Source organism: Tachypleus tridentatus, chromosome 9 (assembly GCF_004210375.1).
Source record: "Tachypleus tridentatus isolate NWPU-2018 chromosome 9, ASM421037v1, whole genome shotgun sequence".
NCBI lineage: Eukaryota > Metazoa > Arthropoda > Merostomata > Xiphosura > Limulidae > Tachypleus > Tachypleus tridentatus.
Window position 1 is genome coordinate 160,942,128 of NC_134833.1, and position 15,251 is coordinate 160,957,378.

The 15,251-nt window shown below is 38.5% G+C and overlaps 1 protein-coding gene across 1 annotated transcript in view; it reads right to left on the reverse strand.

Annotated features, from left to right (window-relative positions):
- LOC143226823 (uncharacterized) overlaps positions 1 to 14,241 on the reverse strand; it is a 78,175-nt gene extending 63,934 nt beyond the window's left edge. The window contains exon 1 of the mRNA XM_076458266.1: positions 14,100 to 14,241. Within this exon, the coding sequence (XP_076314381.1) occupies positions 14,100 to 14,137 (38 nt within the window). The 5' untranslated portion in view covers positions 14,138 to 14,241. The remainder of the gene's footprint in view (positions 1 to 14,099) is intronic.
- Between the last annotated feature and the right edge of the window lie 1,010 nt (positions 14,242 to 15,251).

Genomic DNA, 15,251 nt, shown 5'->3' on the forward strand with positions numbered 1-15,251 from the left:
AAAGACAAATGAAACATTGTATTAATTTATGAAACTGCTTTAACACTCCTACGAAAAGACGTTTCTAGTCCTGATTTCTCCAAGCCCGTTCCCCTGGCTGTGGTTTCGCTAGATAGTAGATAGGGACAGTGGGAATCTCGTTAATCCATTCATTAATGGATTCAAATGGCAGTTTCATTTAAATACAAAATTATTAGCCTAATATTAATAACCTTTCAAGTTGCTCTGGGGCCTATTAGGCCTCACTTTTCGTAGGAGTGTTAATAAGATTTTGAACGATGGGTTTTATACCCGTAAGTAACACGTAAAGTGACTAACACGTCATCATAACACACATCACACGATTGGATACGTTGTCTTCCACGTGGTTAAATTGATCTAAACGTGGAGTTTCACAAATATTATGACCATCGGTTTCTTCACTGCGTTCGTGTGAACAAGAAACCTGTTCGTTTGTTTGTTTTGCGCGAAATTCAAAAATACTCTAAAACAAACAGACAACATAATCGGAAATCTGACGCAAAAAAAAAGATTGTTGTTGTTGTTGTCCATCAACACCCGCGATCTCGAGGGAAAGGGTGTATTTTAGAGGGTGAAGGAGGTGTTGATTCAACCAACAAATGAACCAGAATCAGGCTTATCTAAAGTCTCAAAACTATTCAAGTGTTATAACCAATGAAAGTCGGAGTATAGGACGTTATATAACGAACAGGTAAACAAGTGTGTTTGAGTACATCTTTTGTATTTAAAGTCTGTAAACATATCGTGTGTTGATATTGGTGTTTATAAATAATAATTCGTTGAAATTAAGAAAAAATGATATATTTTTAAAATGACGAAAAATCCAAGTTCAGAAATAGTGGGTGATTTTTACCCAACAACTTAGAGACGACATAAGGTGTAACAAGACTGGATAAACACTTTGTAATTAAAGTGCTAATGTCGAAAAACTAACAAACATGACGCAGTCGTATGCTTTCAAGCGTATGTAATTTCATGATTATGTTTTCAAGGTTTGATTTCTTTTGAATTTCGCGCAAAGCTACACGAAGGCTATCTACGCTAGCCGTCCCTAATTTAACAGTGTAAAACTAGAAGGGAAAACACGTGGAATGTGTTTTACGGTGACGCAATTACTGAAGAGACTAGCTCAGGTAATACTGGACACGGCAGCATAACCCTAACACAGTTATTTCCCAGTCAGAATACTCACGTGGTCATATGCACAAATATCAGCTTAATCATAATACAATTCATATCTGTTAATCACTATCAGAAAATATTGCTTGGAACTGAACATGTGATATGTATTGTTCTGAGCTGGTATTTCTAATGGTATGTATACAATGTTAGACGGGATTTTGATATGTATTGTTCTGAGCTGGTATTTCTAATGGTATGTATATAATGTTAGACGGGATTTTGATATGTATTGTTCTGAGCTGGTATTTCTAATGGTATGTATATAATGTTACACGGGATTTTGATATGTATTGTTCTGAGCTGGTATTTCTACTGGTATGTATATAATGTTAGACGGGATTTTGATATGTATTGTTCTGAGCTGGTATTTCTACTGGTATGTATATAATGTTAGACGGGATTTTGATATGTATTGTTCTGAGCTGGTATTTCTAATGGTATATAATGTTAGACGGGATTTTGATATGTATTGTTCTGAGCTGGTATTTCTACTGGTATGTATATAATGTTACACGGGATTTTGATATGTATTGTTCTGATCTGGTATTTCTACTGGTATGTATATAATGTTAGACGGGATTTTGATATGTATTGTTCTGAGCTGGTATTTCTAATGGTATATAGTGTTAGACGGGATTTTGATATGTATTGTTCTGAGCTGGTATTTCTAATGGTATATAATGTTAGACGGGATTTTGACGCCAAGAAACGAGAGTGTGTCTTGAAGTCTGAAACTTTCTTGAAAGGTTAAAAACATTTATCATGAATTTCACGCAAAGCCACATGAGGGCTATCTGCGCTAACCGTCCCTAATTTAACAGTGTAAGATTAGAGGTAAAGCAGCTAGTCATCACCATCCACCGCAAACTCTTGGGATACTCTTTTACCAACGAATAGTGGGATTGACCGTCACTTTAAAACACTGCTACATCTGAAAGGGCGAGCATGTTTGGTGGGACAGGAATTCGAACCCACGACCTGCAAATTTGCGAGTCGTGCACCCTAATCATCCGGCCATGCCGGCCCGGGTTAGAAGATAATACGTTTATGAGCCATTCTTATTAATTTGCAAGTTTGTTGGTCATTGTTACTTCAATTTTGTGAATTTTGGTTGAGCTTGTGTTTTATAAAGTGTAGCACATACGAGAAAAATTACCAAGCAAGTGAATTTCTTACATTAGTTTCTGCTTTAAACTTAGGCTTATTAGTGAACGTTACTTGAGCTAACTTGTAAAATTTAAAGTTATAGAAATAAAACACATTAATTCTACTGGAGATCTACGCGTGACTTCAGATTATTTTTTAACCCAGTAAACCAAAAGAACGAATAATAAAAACGGTATGGAAGTATTATGTGTTTTCTTACATCAAAGCCACATCGGGCTATCTGCTGCTGACAGTAATAACTCCTCTGTAAACAACAGCTGGTATGTCAAGAAAACCACGCGTAAGGGCAATAAATGAACAAATATTTTAAGTTTACAGGATTATATTGATGTTGACCATTTTGTTACGGTTTGGGCCGGGCATGACCAGGTGGGTTAAGGCGTTCGACTCGTAATTTGAGGGTCGCGGGTTCGAATTGCCGTCGCACCAAACATGCTCCCCCTTTCAGCCGTGTTGGCGTTATAAGGTGAGGGTCAATCCCACTATTTGTAGGCAAAAGAGTAGTCCAGAAGTTGGCGATGGGTGGTGATGACTAGCTGACCTCGTGTAGCTTTGCTCGAAATAAAAAAAACAACAACAGACAAAACAAACTGTTACGGTTTATTAGTTGTCAATTTTTTTTTAATTTCGTGTTCGTCTGCATCTCATTTCGAAAATCTTAATCAATGAATGTGTCTTCATCACACATAGTTCTGATAATGTTAAAACACAACAATAAAAACCTCTAGAATAAAGGCTGCCAGATGTTTTTTTTTTTTTAACACATACCACAGTAGGGGTTACCCACACCCATTATAAACGCCAACCGTACCTGGGAAATAAATGGTCTTTCAAGCATTAAAGCACATGCAGTAGAACTGTCCATCGGGCAAGAACTCGAAAGGAAAAGCGATTAGATTTCTCCGTTTGTTAAAAGAGGTTTGGTCTTGGTCACAAACGACATCGTATTACAGGTCCATTACAGTTGTCTATCACAAAATAACAGACACTAGGCAAGGTTAGGTCAGATGCCTACAGATATGGAGTAATATGAAGCTTTTTTGTGATCAGCAGTGGTCCAGCTGCACCCCCGCAACAGACAAAATCGGTCGAAGAGAATTTGTGTGCCGCGTGGCCGTTATTAATGTGTGGGCCAAATTTTGTTGTCGGGTGGACGTTGTTGTTGAAACCAGTTCCGGTTGGAGGTGGGGGATTGCATTGTCCCTCGGTGTCTCCTGATAACTCAAGCCAGTACTTTATTTAGAGCCCCTGGCGTTATTATCTGGTCACCGCCTAAGTGATAATGGACGACACACCTAAAAATGTACATGGGCCCGTCGGAAGGCACGTGCACGATAGCAACCAGAGCCAGCTACTGCGCGGTTGATTTTAATGATCGGGATTCTGGAAGGGAAGGGTGGTAAGGGAGGTGCGGGACGTTAACTTCCCATCATTGTTTGAGGCAGTCGACCTTATTCTTCATAAATGTTAAAAAAATACTCAAACATTCTACCGGTAGCATTAGCATGCTTTTACTCTAACCTGTATTCCACGGACACTGGTCTTAGCTTACACGAAAGTAATCATTCTAATAAGAACAGTGATGCTAGTATTACTTTAGTGTGTATTCTACAGACACTAGTTCTAACTTACACAAAAGCCATTATTCTAATAAGAACAATGATGCTAGTCTTACTTTAGTGTGTATTCTACAAACACTAGTTCTAACTTACACAAAAGCCATTATTCTAATAAGAACAGTGATGCTAGCCTTACTTTAGTCTTATTCTTTAGTTCTGTGCCATTATTCTACAAACACTGTATTCTGGTTCTAACACAAAAGTTATTATTCTAATAATATTATGGAGATGGCCGGGCATGGGCAGGTGGTTAAGGCGTTCGACTCGTAATCTGATGGTCGCGGGTTTGAATCCAGGTCGCACCAAACATGCTCATCCTTTCAGCCGTGGGGTCGTTATAATGTACGATGAATCCCACTATTCGTTGGTAAAAGACTGACCCAAAAGTTGGCGGTGAGTAGTGATGACTAGCTGCCTTTCCTCTAGTCTTAGACTACTAAGTTAGTGATGGCTAGCGCAGATAGCCCTTGAGTAGATTTGCGCGAAATTCAAAATAATAACAAACTGAAATATAACTCCAGACTTGGAGGATTCCTGGACAGTGCCTGAGATGCAATGCCTCTATTTGTCAGCTCCAGCAGGAATATTTATTTGTATTCCAGATAACAATACAGAGGACGTCGTTGTCTTCAGTTATCTACTTTTTAAACTAGGTATACTAAATCCAAAAGCTTGAATAACAGTATGCGATACCTCTTTATGACACTTTGCGCCCTCTAGTAGCGCAACGGCAAGTTTGAGGGTCTATAAAACTAGAAACTAGGGTTTGATAATCGTAGTGGGCACATTACAGATAGTCCAATGTGTGACTTTGCACTTAGCAACAACATAACTAAACTTAGTTAGAGCAATTTGTTTGCACGCACTCAAATCTACAGCTCTGACGTCACCAAAAACACCACCATCAGGCCAGTCTAAAGATTAGGAAAGCTAACTCTGAATGTTATGTAGAGCTCCATGTGCTTCAATTTGAGTATATAAAGTCAAACCTTTCCTTACCTTTACATACAGCGGCAAGTTTCAGAGATTGTTTCTCAGCTGTAACTCGTAATTTTAATCACGTAGTCATGAAATGACCTTGACCTTTGAGAATTCTTCCCAGTTTGGTTGAGCTGATTTAATTCTAAATCTTTTGTGTGCGTCACTTACAGAATATTGACTTCAGCACCCTGACTTTGAAAGTTGTGAAGTGACAGTCAACATTTCGGGCTGAGGATCAGAAGTGAAAGTACATGTTTTGCGTTGTACTCACACGGTCAGCAGTGGGTGATTTATAAGAGAAATAATCAATCCCGTTATATGATTGAAAACCAGACAAAACCCTTATTTTACGTGTGTGTGTGTTGAAGGGAGTTTGAAGTTACGTTTGAGTGCGTGCAAGCGAAGTGTTGTGACCTTGTTTAGTTTTGTTGTTGTCAAGTGCAGAGCTACATAATAGGCTATCCGTGCTGTGCCCACCGCGGGTGTCAAAACCCGGCTTCTAGCGTTGTAAGTACGCAGACATAGAGCTTTGTCGCTGAGGGGGACGGCTACCTTCCATTTGGTACAAAATTAAGGATAGATGCACCTGAGACCAACGAGTCTCTCTCTAGTCTGGTTGGTTAGTCTATGCTCTGGTTTAAAATGCCTCATAAAAAGTGCTCTTAAATTCTAATTCACAAAACAAATGTGGCAGATAATGTATTAAAACACAACAGTCTTCAGTCAACATCTGGTTTATGTAACAACAGCGCCGGTCCCTAAGTAAAAGCAAAAAAAGTTACTACAGAGAGCCTCGAACTGGTTACTTTTTGTCGTCTTTCAAACTTTGTAGTGCAAACTGGAGGCATTTACACATTTTACATAAGTTAAGAAAATACGACGTTTACACTACGTATAATTATGTATATTAACCCTGAAGAAGCCGCAATGGCGAAACGTTGGCTTAAACAAAATGTTACTATTTTCTATCTATCTGTAGTATGAAGTAATTATGTATATTAACCCTGAAGAAGCCGCAATGGCGAGACGTTGGTTTAAACAAGATGTTACTATTTTCTATCTATCTGTAGTATGAAGTAATTATGTATATTAACCCTGAAGAAGCCGCAATGGCGAAACGTTGGCTAAAACAAAATGTTATTATTTTCTATCTATCTGTAGTATGAAGTAATTATGTATATTAACCCTGAAGAAGCCGCAATGGCGAAACGTTGACTTAAACAAAATGTTACTATTTTCTATCTATCTGTAGTATGAAGTAATTATGTATATTAACCCTGAAGAAGCCGCAATGGCGAAACGTTGGCTGAAACAAAATGTTACTATTTTCTATCTGTAACATGAAGTAATTATGTATATTAACCCTGAAGAAGCTGCAATGGCGAAACGTTGGCTGAAACAAGATGTTACTATTTTCTATCTGTAACATGAAGGTTGTTTTTACTCTTAACTCAAACTGTTTATTTTGCTAAATTATTTTATACTTTGTAAAAAATACAACAAACTACGGACAATGAAAACTATATATATATTAACAGTGGGTTAGCCCTTTCTCAGTGACACAGCGGAGATATAAACCAAGGTTCGATACCTGCGGTGGGCAGAACATAGTTCACCGTGTAGCTTAACTACAAAGAAAAAAATAATAAATCTGGGGTTTTCTTGGCACACTCACATTTTTACACAAAATAAAATTTTGAGAGTCGGACCTATGAATCCACTAATTTTATAGTTTTGGATTCATTGATCCACCGAAGTCCAACCCACGCACGTCTTACATAACAAATGGGATGAAGGAAGTTATTTAATTTCCGAACACTCCGGGTCTTCAAACCCAGATCTCTTCTAGCACAACTCAGCTTCTTCATTCTACCAACTCCCACAGTCCATAGTAGTGAAATAGCTATTAGGATTTTGCACAAAGCTACACGAGGGCTATCATCGCTAGCTGTCCCTAATTTAGCAGTGAAAGAGTAGAGGGTAGGCAGCTAGTCATCACCACCCACCGCCAGTTCTTGGGATACTCTTTTACCAACAAATAGTGGGTTTGACTGTAGCGTTATAACGTCCCTACGACTGAAAGAGAGAGCATGTTTGGTGGGGACGGGATTCGAATCTCCGACTCTCAGATTACGAATGGAGCGCCCGAACCACTTGGTCATGCTGGGGCCCTGCGATTGCTCAGGCTTGCACTTTGTGCAGTTAGCTTGTTTGTTTCAGATTGTTCGTACAAAGCCGCACGAATGGCTATCTTCGTATAGCAGTCTCTAATTTTCAACTGATTGCCTAGAGGCATGGCAGTTGGCTAACAGCATTTTCTGTCAGTGTTGAGATATTCGTAACTGACCGAACAGTGGCCTCTGTTCACCACTATCATAGTTTATCCACAACCCTAAAGCGGTGTGAAATGTATTTTATTTTGTGACAACGGGGCTTGAATCGTGAATTTATTGGTTAACAATCAGGGCGTGTAAACCACAAGGCCACGCCCTGTCCGAGCACCGCTGAGCCAATATACCAGTTTCACGAAATTAAACAGACATTGTAAGCTGTGTTAGGCCTCAAATGAGCTTTCTTACAGAACAACAACAGAAAACAATCATGACGTATGCAATATGAAAATTCACGTAGTTTACCGATTTTTGAACACTGCAACACCAAACATATGTTTAAAGCAGCAAGATAATGCATGTCACTTACATGCAGTGTAGTCGTTTATGAATGACCAATATTACGTAATGGCACAAAAGTAAGCCTATTCTTCTGTCCGCCTACCTGTTTGTGAGCCTTATATTAATTTAAAGCAAGGATAGAGAGAGCATTATCTGTGTTCAGTATGCTTAACATTAGGGCACTATCTTCTGTAACCATGGTATCGCATATTAATACCCGTCCCGTAAAACCTCAGGTATGTCAGTGTCTTCGAACGGTTCATTCGTTTTCTAGGCATATACTAGTACAGGTTTCTGCTTGGAATTCAGGGTTAGTTGTTCGTTATTTCGTGTTTAAGGTAGAGTTGAATGACAATTAATATGAGATAAACTCCTACATTGCTTTAAACGGATGTATTTAGTTATTCATTTCTCTGTTTTTGTTTTAAGCACTAACCTTTCGGATATTCTTATAAATGTTATAAAACTGGGCATTTGTTTCAGGGTTAACACTGATTTTAAATTCTAATTACAATTTGCATTTATTAAATAACCAGAAGTGACAGTGGAAAAAACAACAAATTATTGTTACATCCATGTGGAATCCGAAGCATTTTAAAAATTGTTTTACTGACTGTGCTTTCTTTTGCTGAAAACAAACAAATGGAGAGTGATAAATTAATTAATTCACGCAGCTGATGAAGAAATAAAGAATACTGATTTTGAGAAGTGTGAACCTGGTGTTAACTCAGTGCCAGAGAAGGTGGGTAGAATCTCCTAACAGTCAAAGTCATTCCTTGTCCTCTCAGTCACAGTATGCTATTTGGTGTCCCCTCAATCAGAGCGTGTTATCTGATATGCCCTCAGTCAGAGCGTGTTATTGGTGTCCCTTAAGTCCCTTAAGCACGTTATTTGATGTTCCCTCAGTCATAACATGTTATTTGGTGTCTCCTAAGTCAGAACATGTTATCTGGTGTTTCCTAAGTCAGAACATGTTATCTGGTGTCTCCTAAGTCAGAACATGTTATTTGATCCCTACATGTTTAATATACGTTTCTTAGCACACTTATAATTTCATAGTTTTTCTTGAAATAAAATGTCTTAGCTACTTCCTTCAACTTTTTACAATGTGTGTTGGTTCTTTATGTGTAAACAATTTCATTCTGTTAGTTGATGTTGTCACAGTCCATATATTAGTGGATGTCCCCAAAGTTGTTGCATATTATATGGAGTTTTACAACTGTAATGTATTATTTAAAATTATAACGTGTTACTTGAAGTTCGTACAATATGACGAAGGTTTATTTGTTCTAGTATGCAACCATGTTCTTGATGTGGTCTCCTTTTGATACCTTAACAGTCGGCTTTTAACAGTGATTTTTGTACAAAGGAGTCTTGTTTTACTGCTATGTGTAACATTAAGCTATGTCTCGTCTTAACTGCTGAGTAACGTTTTACTGCTATGTGTAACATTAAGCTATACCTTGTCTTAACTGCTGAGTAACGTTTTACTGCTATGTGTAACATTAAGCTATACCTCGTCTTAACTGCTGAGTAACATTAAGCTAAGTCCCGTCTTAACAGCTATAGACAGTATTAAGCTGCGCCTTAAGTTAGCTCTCTAAATACGAATTTAACTTTTGCATAACCATACCTGCCATGTATAATCAGTATTTCACGAAGAGGGTGTAGGCGAAAAGACGGAAGCATCTAGGCCACAGCCTGAGGTCGAGAGTGAAGTCAGGACAAGAGAAAAGGGGGTAGGGGTGGGTAGTGACACGGAAAACGAGTTTACCGTCACTTTATTCTGCACGTGCAGGGGACTAGCTCTTCATGAGGAATCACGTGATACGATACCACGGAATCGATCAGTGACGAGTCAACACGATGTGTCGGTCAGCGCAGTGTGCACGGACAGATGTAATGAGGGATCACTTGATACGATACCACGGAATCGATCAGTGACGAGTCAACACGATGTGTCGGTCAGCGCAGTGTGCACAGACAGATGTAATGAGGGATCACTTGATACGATACCACGGAATCGATCAGTGACGAGTCAACACGATGTGTCGGTCAGCGCAGTGTGCACAGACAGATGTAATGAGGGATCACTTGATACGATACCACGGAATCGATCAGTGACGAGTCAACACGATGTGTCGGTCAGCGCAGTGTGCACAGACAGATGTAACATTTACATGGACCAGTGAAGAACATAAATATTAACTTATGGTCGAACAGTGAAAAATAAAGATCAAGCGGTGAATGTTCAAAGTATCATCTTTGTTCAAATTGTTCGAAAACATCACCTTTGTTCAATTATTCAAAGTACCGCCTTTGTTCAGATGTTCAAAGTGTCATCTTTCTGGAAACGCAGTCGTTGATTCACTACCATATAACATTAATTTCGTTAACTAACGTAACAGCAGAAGAAAAACACACTATGTGCAAAAAATGCATAATTATTAGGACCGCCTCAAAAACTGCCACTTTGACACATGCAATTAATTATTATATCTATCTCAAATAACATAACTGATGTATATAATTAATTTGAATAATCACTTAAAAAGAACTAAGCTTGACAAATGTAATTAATTATTGGAGACGCTTCAAAAACTGAAATTTGAAGCATATAATTAATTACTAAAGTAATCTCAAAGGATGAAACATGACGCATGTGTTAAACTACTACAAATAACTCAAAACTGAAACTTGATACATCTAATTAATAATTAAAGCCAAGTCATAAACTGAAACTTTACACACCTAATTAATTATTATAGTCACTTCAAAAACAGACACTTAACACGTGTAATAGATTACAGACACTTGAAAAACTGAAATTTGACCCATTAATTAATTATTACAGATGCATCAAAAACTGGAACTTGACGCATGTGATCAGTTACTACAGTCATCTCAAAACCTGAAACTTGACGTATACAGTTAATTTCTACAACTGCTTCGAAAAACTGAAACTTGACCCATTAATTAATTATTACAGATGCATCAAAAACTGGAACTTGACGCATGTGATCAGTTACTACAGTCATCTCAAAACCTGAAACTTAACGTATACAGTTAATTTCTACAACTGCTTCGAAAACCTGAAACTTGACCCATGTAGTCAATTACAAGCACCTCAAACACTGAAACTTGATAGGTGTATTTAAACAGACACGTCAGGCCCGGCACGAGCAGGTAGGTTGAGGCGTTCGACTCGTAATCTGAGGGTCGCGGATTCGAATCCTCGTCGCACCAAACATGCTCGCTCTTTCATCCGTGGGACTGTTATAATGTGACGGTCAATTCCACTATTCGTTGGTAAAAGAGTACCCCAAGAGTTGGCGATGGGTGATGATGACTAGCTGCCTTCCCTCTAGTCTTACACTGCTATATTATGGAGGGCGAGCGCAGATAGCTCTCGTGTAGCTTTGCGCGAAATTAAAAACAAACAAAAAAAGAAACAGACACATCAGAAACTGATGCTTGACCCATTTCATTAATTATTGGAGCTACCTCAAAAACTAAAACTGAGTTCAGTCTCAAGAAATTCTGATGGAAATAAGTTATATTGGAAACTTTAGTCCAGTGAAGTCTGGTAGAAGATTAACTTGAACAAATAAGTTGTATTGGAAACTTTAGTCCAGTGAAGTCTGGTAGAAGATTAACTTGAACAAATAAGTTGTATTGGAAACTTTAGTCCAGTGAAGTCTGGTAGAAGATTAACTTGAACAAATAAGTTATATTGGAAACTTTAGTCCAGTGAAGTCTGGTAGAAGATTGACTTGAACAAATAAGTTGTATTGGAAACTTTAGTCCAGTGAAGTCTGGTAGAAGATTAACTTGAACAAATAAGTTATATTGGAAACTTTAGTCCAGTGAAGTCTGGTAGAAGATTAACTTGAACAAATAAGTTATATTGGAAACTTTAGTCCAGTGAAGTCTGGTAGAAGATTAATTTGAACAAATAAGTTATATTGGAAACTTTAGTCCAGTGAAGTCTGGTAGAAGATTAACTTGAACAGATAAGTTATATTGGAAACTTTAGTCCAGTGAAGTCTGGTAGAAGATTAACTTGAACAAATAAGTTATATTGGAAACTTTAGTCCAGTGAAGTCTGGTAGAAGATTAACTTGAATAAATAAATATTAGAATACATATAAACCTGAGACCTGATATTAATGTTACTGAAAAAACAGTGAACTAGCATAAACATGTAAGAACTTCATAATTGTTGTTGTATGAAAACAACGTTTACGATACATTTTGACATTACGTATGAAGTACAGGACAGTGAGAGTCACTGAAACTGGTCACATCCCTGGTCAGAATATAGCTGTTCGTTCTACTTCCGTTTATCTTCGTCAGTTTTACTGGAGATCGGAAGGTCATATCATTTCCAGTTCAAGAGGTATGTTGTCCATGTGTTTTTACATCACGTGTTGCTTTTACCTTGACATACTTTACATCGGATAAAACACAAAACCTTTATCTTCGGTATGTCTGCGGTCTTACAACTCTAAAAACCGCGCTTCGATACCCATTGCAGACAAAACACTAATAACCCATTGTGTAGCTTTGTACTTAACTACAAACAAACGTCACGGAAATACCGCATACGAACTACTCAGAGATTTGATATTTTTAGGTGTTTTTTGTTTATCAGCAAGAGTAAACACGTAACAGCCAGCGATTATCAGTAGGTTAACGTATGGAAACACTAAATAATTGGATATAATAAAGACACCTATACCAGGGTTAAAGAACATCCGATGAGTTCAGTGGGATTTTTTTTTTTTTATGCCGGCAAGAAAAAGACCGTAACGGCTCGCTACGTGGTCATCAGAGCACATTGACACGTGTTCCTGTTTGCTAACAGACTAACCTTCCCAGGCAATGCTCGAGCAGACCGAACACCAGGGGGACGACGTTTTTGAGAAGAGACGGCAGGAGGCCAGTTTCTAAATGTATGAAGATCTGATGCCAGCTCTCAAGATGAAATGGAATAGGGGCCAGGACGATCTGCAAACAAACCAAAACAATTTGGGACAACTCTGAGGGAAGAATCTCTCAAGATGAAATGGTATAGGGGCCAGGACGATCTGCAAACAAACCAAAACAATTTGGGACAACTCTGAGGGAAGAATCTCTCAAGATGAAATGGTATAGGGGCCAGGACGATCTGCAAACAAACCAAAACAATTTGGGAAAACTCTGAGGGAAGAATCTCTCAAGATGAAATGGTATAGGGGCCAGGAGGATCTGCAAACAAACCAAAACAATTTGGGACAACTTTGAGGGAAGAATCTCTCAAGATGAAATGGTATAGGGGCCAGGAGGATCTGCAAACAAACCAAAACAATTTGGGAAAACTCTGAGGGAAGAATCTCTCAAGATGAAATGGTATAGGGGCCAGGAGGATCTGCAAACAAACCAAAACCATTTGGGACAACTCTGAGGGAAGAATCTCTCAAGATGAAATGGTATAGGGCGCCAGGACGATGTGCAAACAAACCAAAACAATTTGGGACAACTTTGAGGGAAGAATATTAGAGGAAATACAGGGACATTTTACTTCCCACGAACAAACCATATTCTTTTTAGTCCATTATTTGAGACGTTGTTATATCGTCCTCATTTTTCGTTATAAAACAGAGTTTATCTTAGTAGTCCACTCGTAATGACTTTACCTCATAGCCTCTTGTCCTATGATTATCATTTTCATAATCTCTTCTTGAACATGGCCCGCTATTCCAGTGCCTTCATAGACTTGTATAGCTGACCCTAGTGACATGCTTCCGCTGATAGAGGAGGTGGACACTCGTGATGGGCTAGTCTTTCACGTCCGAAATCACCGTGTGCATCGTATCGACAGGTAAACCAACTGACCACTTATAAAACGGGACGTCACGCATTGAAATTCCCACTCACGATTTGTATGTGTGGGGAGGGGTGTGGACATGAGTAGCACGTGGTATTGCTGTGACCGACTAACACTAATGTAATACCGTCAACCCTGTAATTTACTATTTTATAATCCTAAATACAACGTGATATCACGTAATGGAATGTTACCATACACTTTTTAGACAGTTTATGAGTCTAAACTGATGTTCCAAATACCGAGTAGAACTCGGTTGTTTGGTCGAAATAAATGAACATCTTAACTGACCATGTAGGTATTGCGACGTAAAATAACAAAACCCCAAATAAACCTGGTGGAAGATGCTGTAAACAAAACGCCAGTTTACATACAACATTAAACTCCCAACTAATTACGTGGAGTAAGTTGTAAAATTGTGCCCGTCTAAATACAATGTGCAAGTTCAAGTTAACCACTTAGAAAACAAATTATTATAAAACCTAGCAGACGAATATCCCAGGAAATAGCATGAAAACTGCAACCCTTTACTCATTTAGCATGTTTGTCAAGATACATGTAATTAGGAGACCAAGAAGTTGATCTTACCTGCACATTTGTAGAAGACTCGAACTATTGGCTAACATGGATACCCAGGTAAAGATCACTGAGACAAGAGACCGGGCTAGAACCCCGCCTCGACACAGAAGTCAAATACAGACTGCAGGCCAGAAGCTGGCACGTGAATCCCTACACTACACACGCACTGATCACCACCGGTCTCACTCTCACCTGGCTGGTTACCTGCTCACACCTGATTGGTTCCGAGGAAGTGACGCCACACTGACGTAATCGGAACTTTTCCAATGATTATGTATTGCTAGCGGGTAGTCTATTGAAAGCATGTGGAGCAGCTGTCCGCGCTGTTTCAGGTGGGAAACTCACCTATCGGCCGGAAAATGAATGACTATCTGGCGGTTCATTTGTAAGCTTAACCTCAGTGGGGGCTTCTTTAGCCGGGATTTGTTCTGAGACATCAATTATTGTTGATAGTGCACTTACAGGCTGTAAGTTGGTAATGGATGGAATAATCAGGAGACACCGGAATCGAGCTGTAACTTAATGAAATATTAGAGGAACTCAGTCAGGATATCCAGCCATTGTCCACTAACTGAACACAAGCTTAAGTATGACTCATTAGAGTATCCCATTCAAAATAGAAGAGAATGAAGTTTGGTCATGTCTCATTATTGTTACCTACTGCTGATCTACATAGCGAACGATGTAATATGTGATAATATTAACCAGTAAGACTAATTCCTTATTTCTACCCATTAACAGAGGACAATGTAAATAATAATAATAACTCATTACGATGGTTACTAAGCAGTTGATTGGTTGGTGTTAATTAGTATAAAACACCTATGCTATTTGCTCCAAATTACTAAACAGACGAAACCAAACAAAAAGAAAACATCGGCTCTTCTGACTGTTACACACTAGATAAAGAAATAAGTAAAATTTGACCACGTTCGCTGCTATTCACATAAAGACACAAAACTTTGCAATATTTCGTTGTTGGTTATAATCAGATATTAAAAAAGTGAAGGCAGAGGGTATGTCATTCTTGTTCGTTGCTGAACAAAGTAATGAGATGAGGTTTGCACCTTTGTGTTAGATATTAGATATTTAGGAAAGTAACGTTTGCTCAAGTATCATTGTTGTCCATCTCTGAAATGCGAATGCGTAACTTCTAGCCCT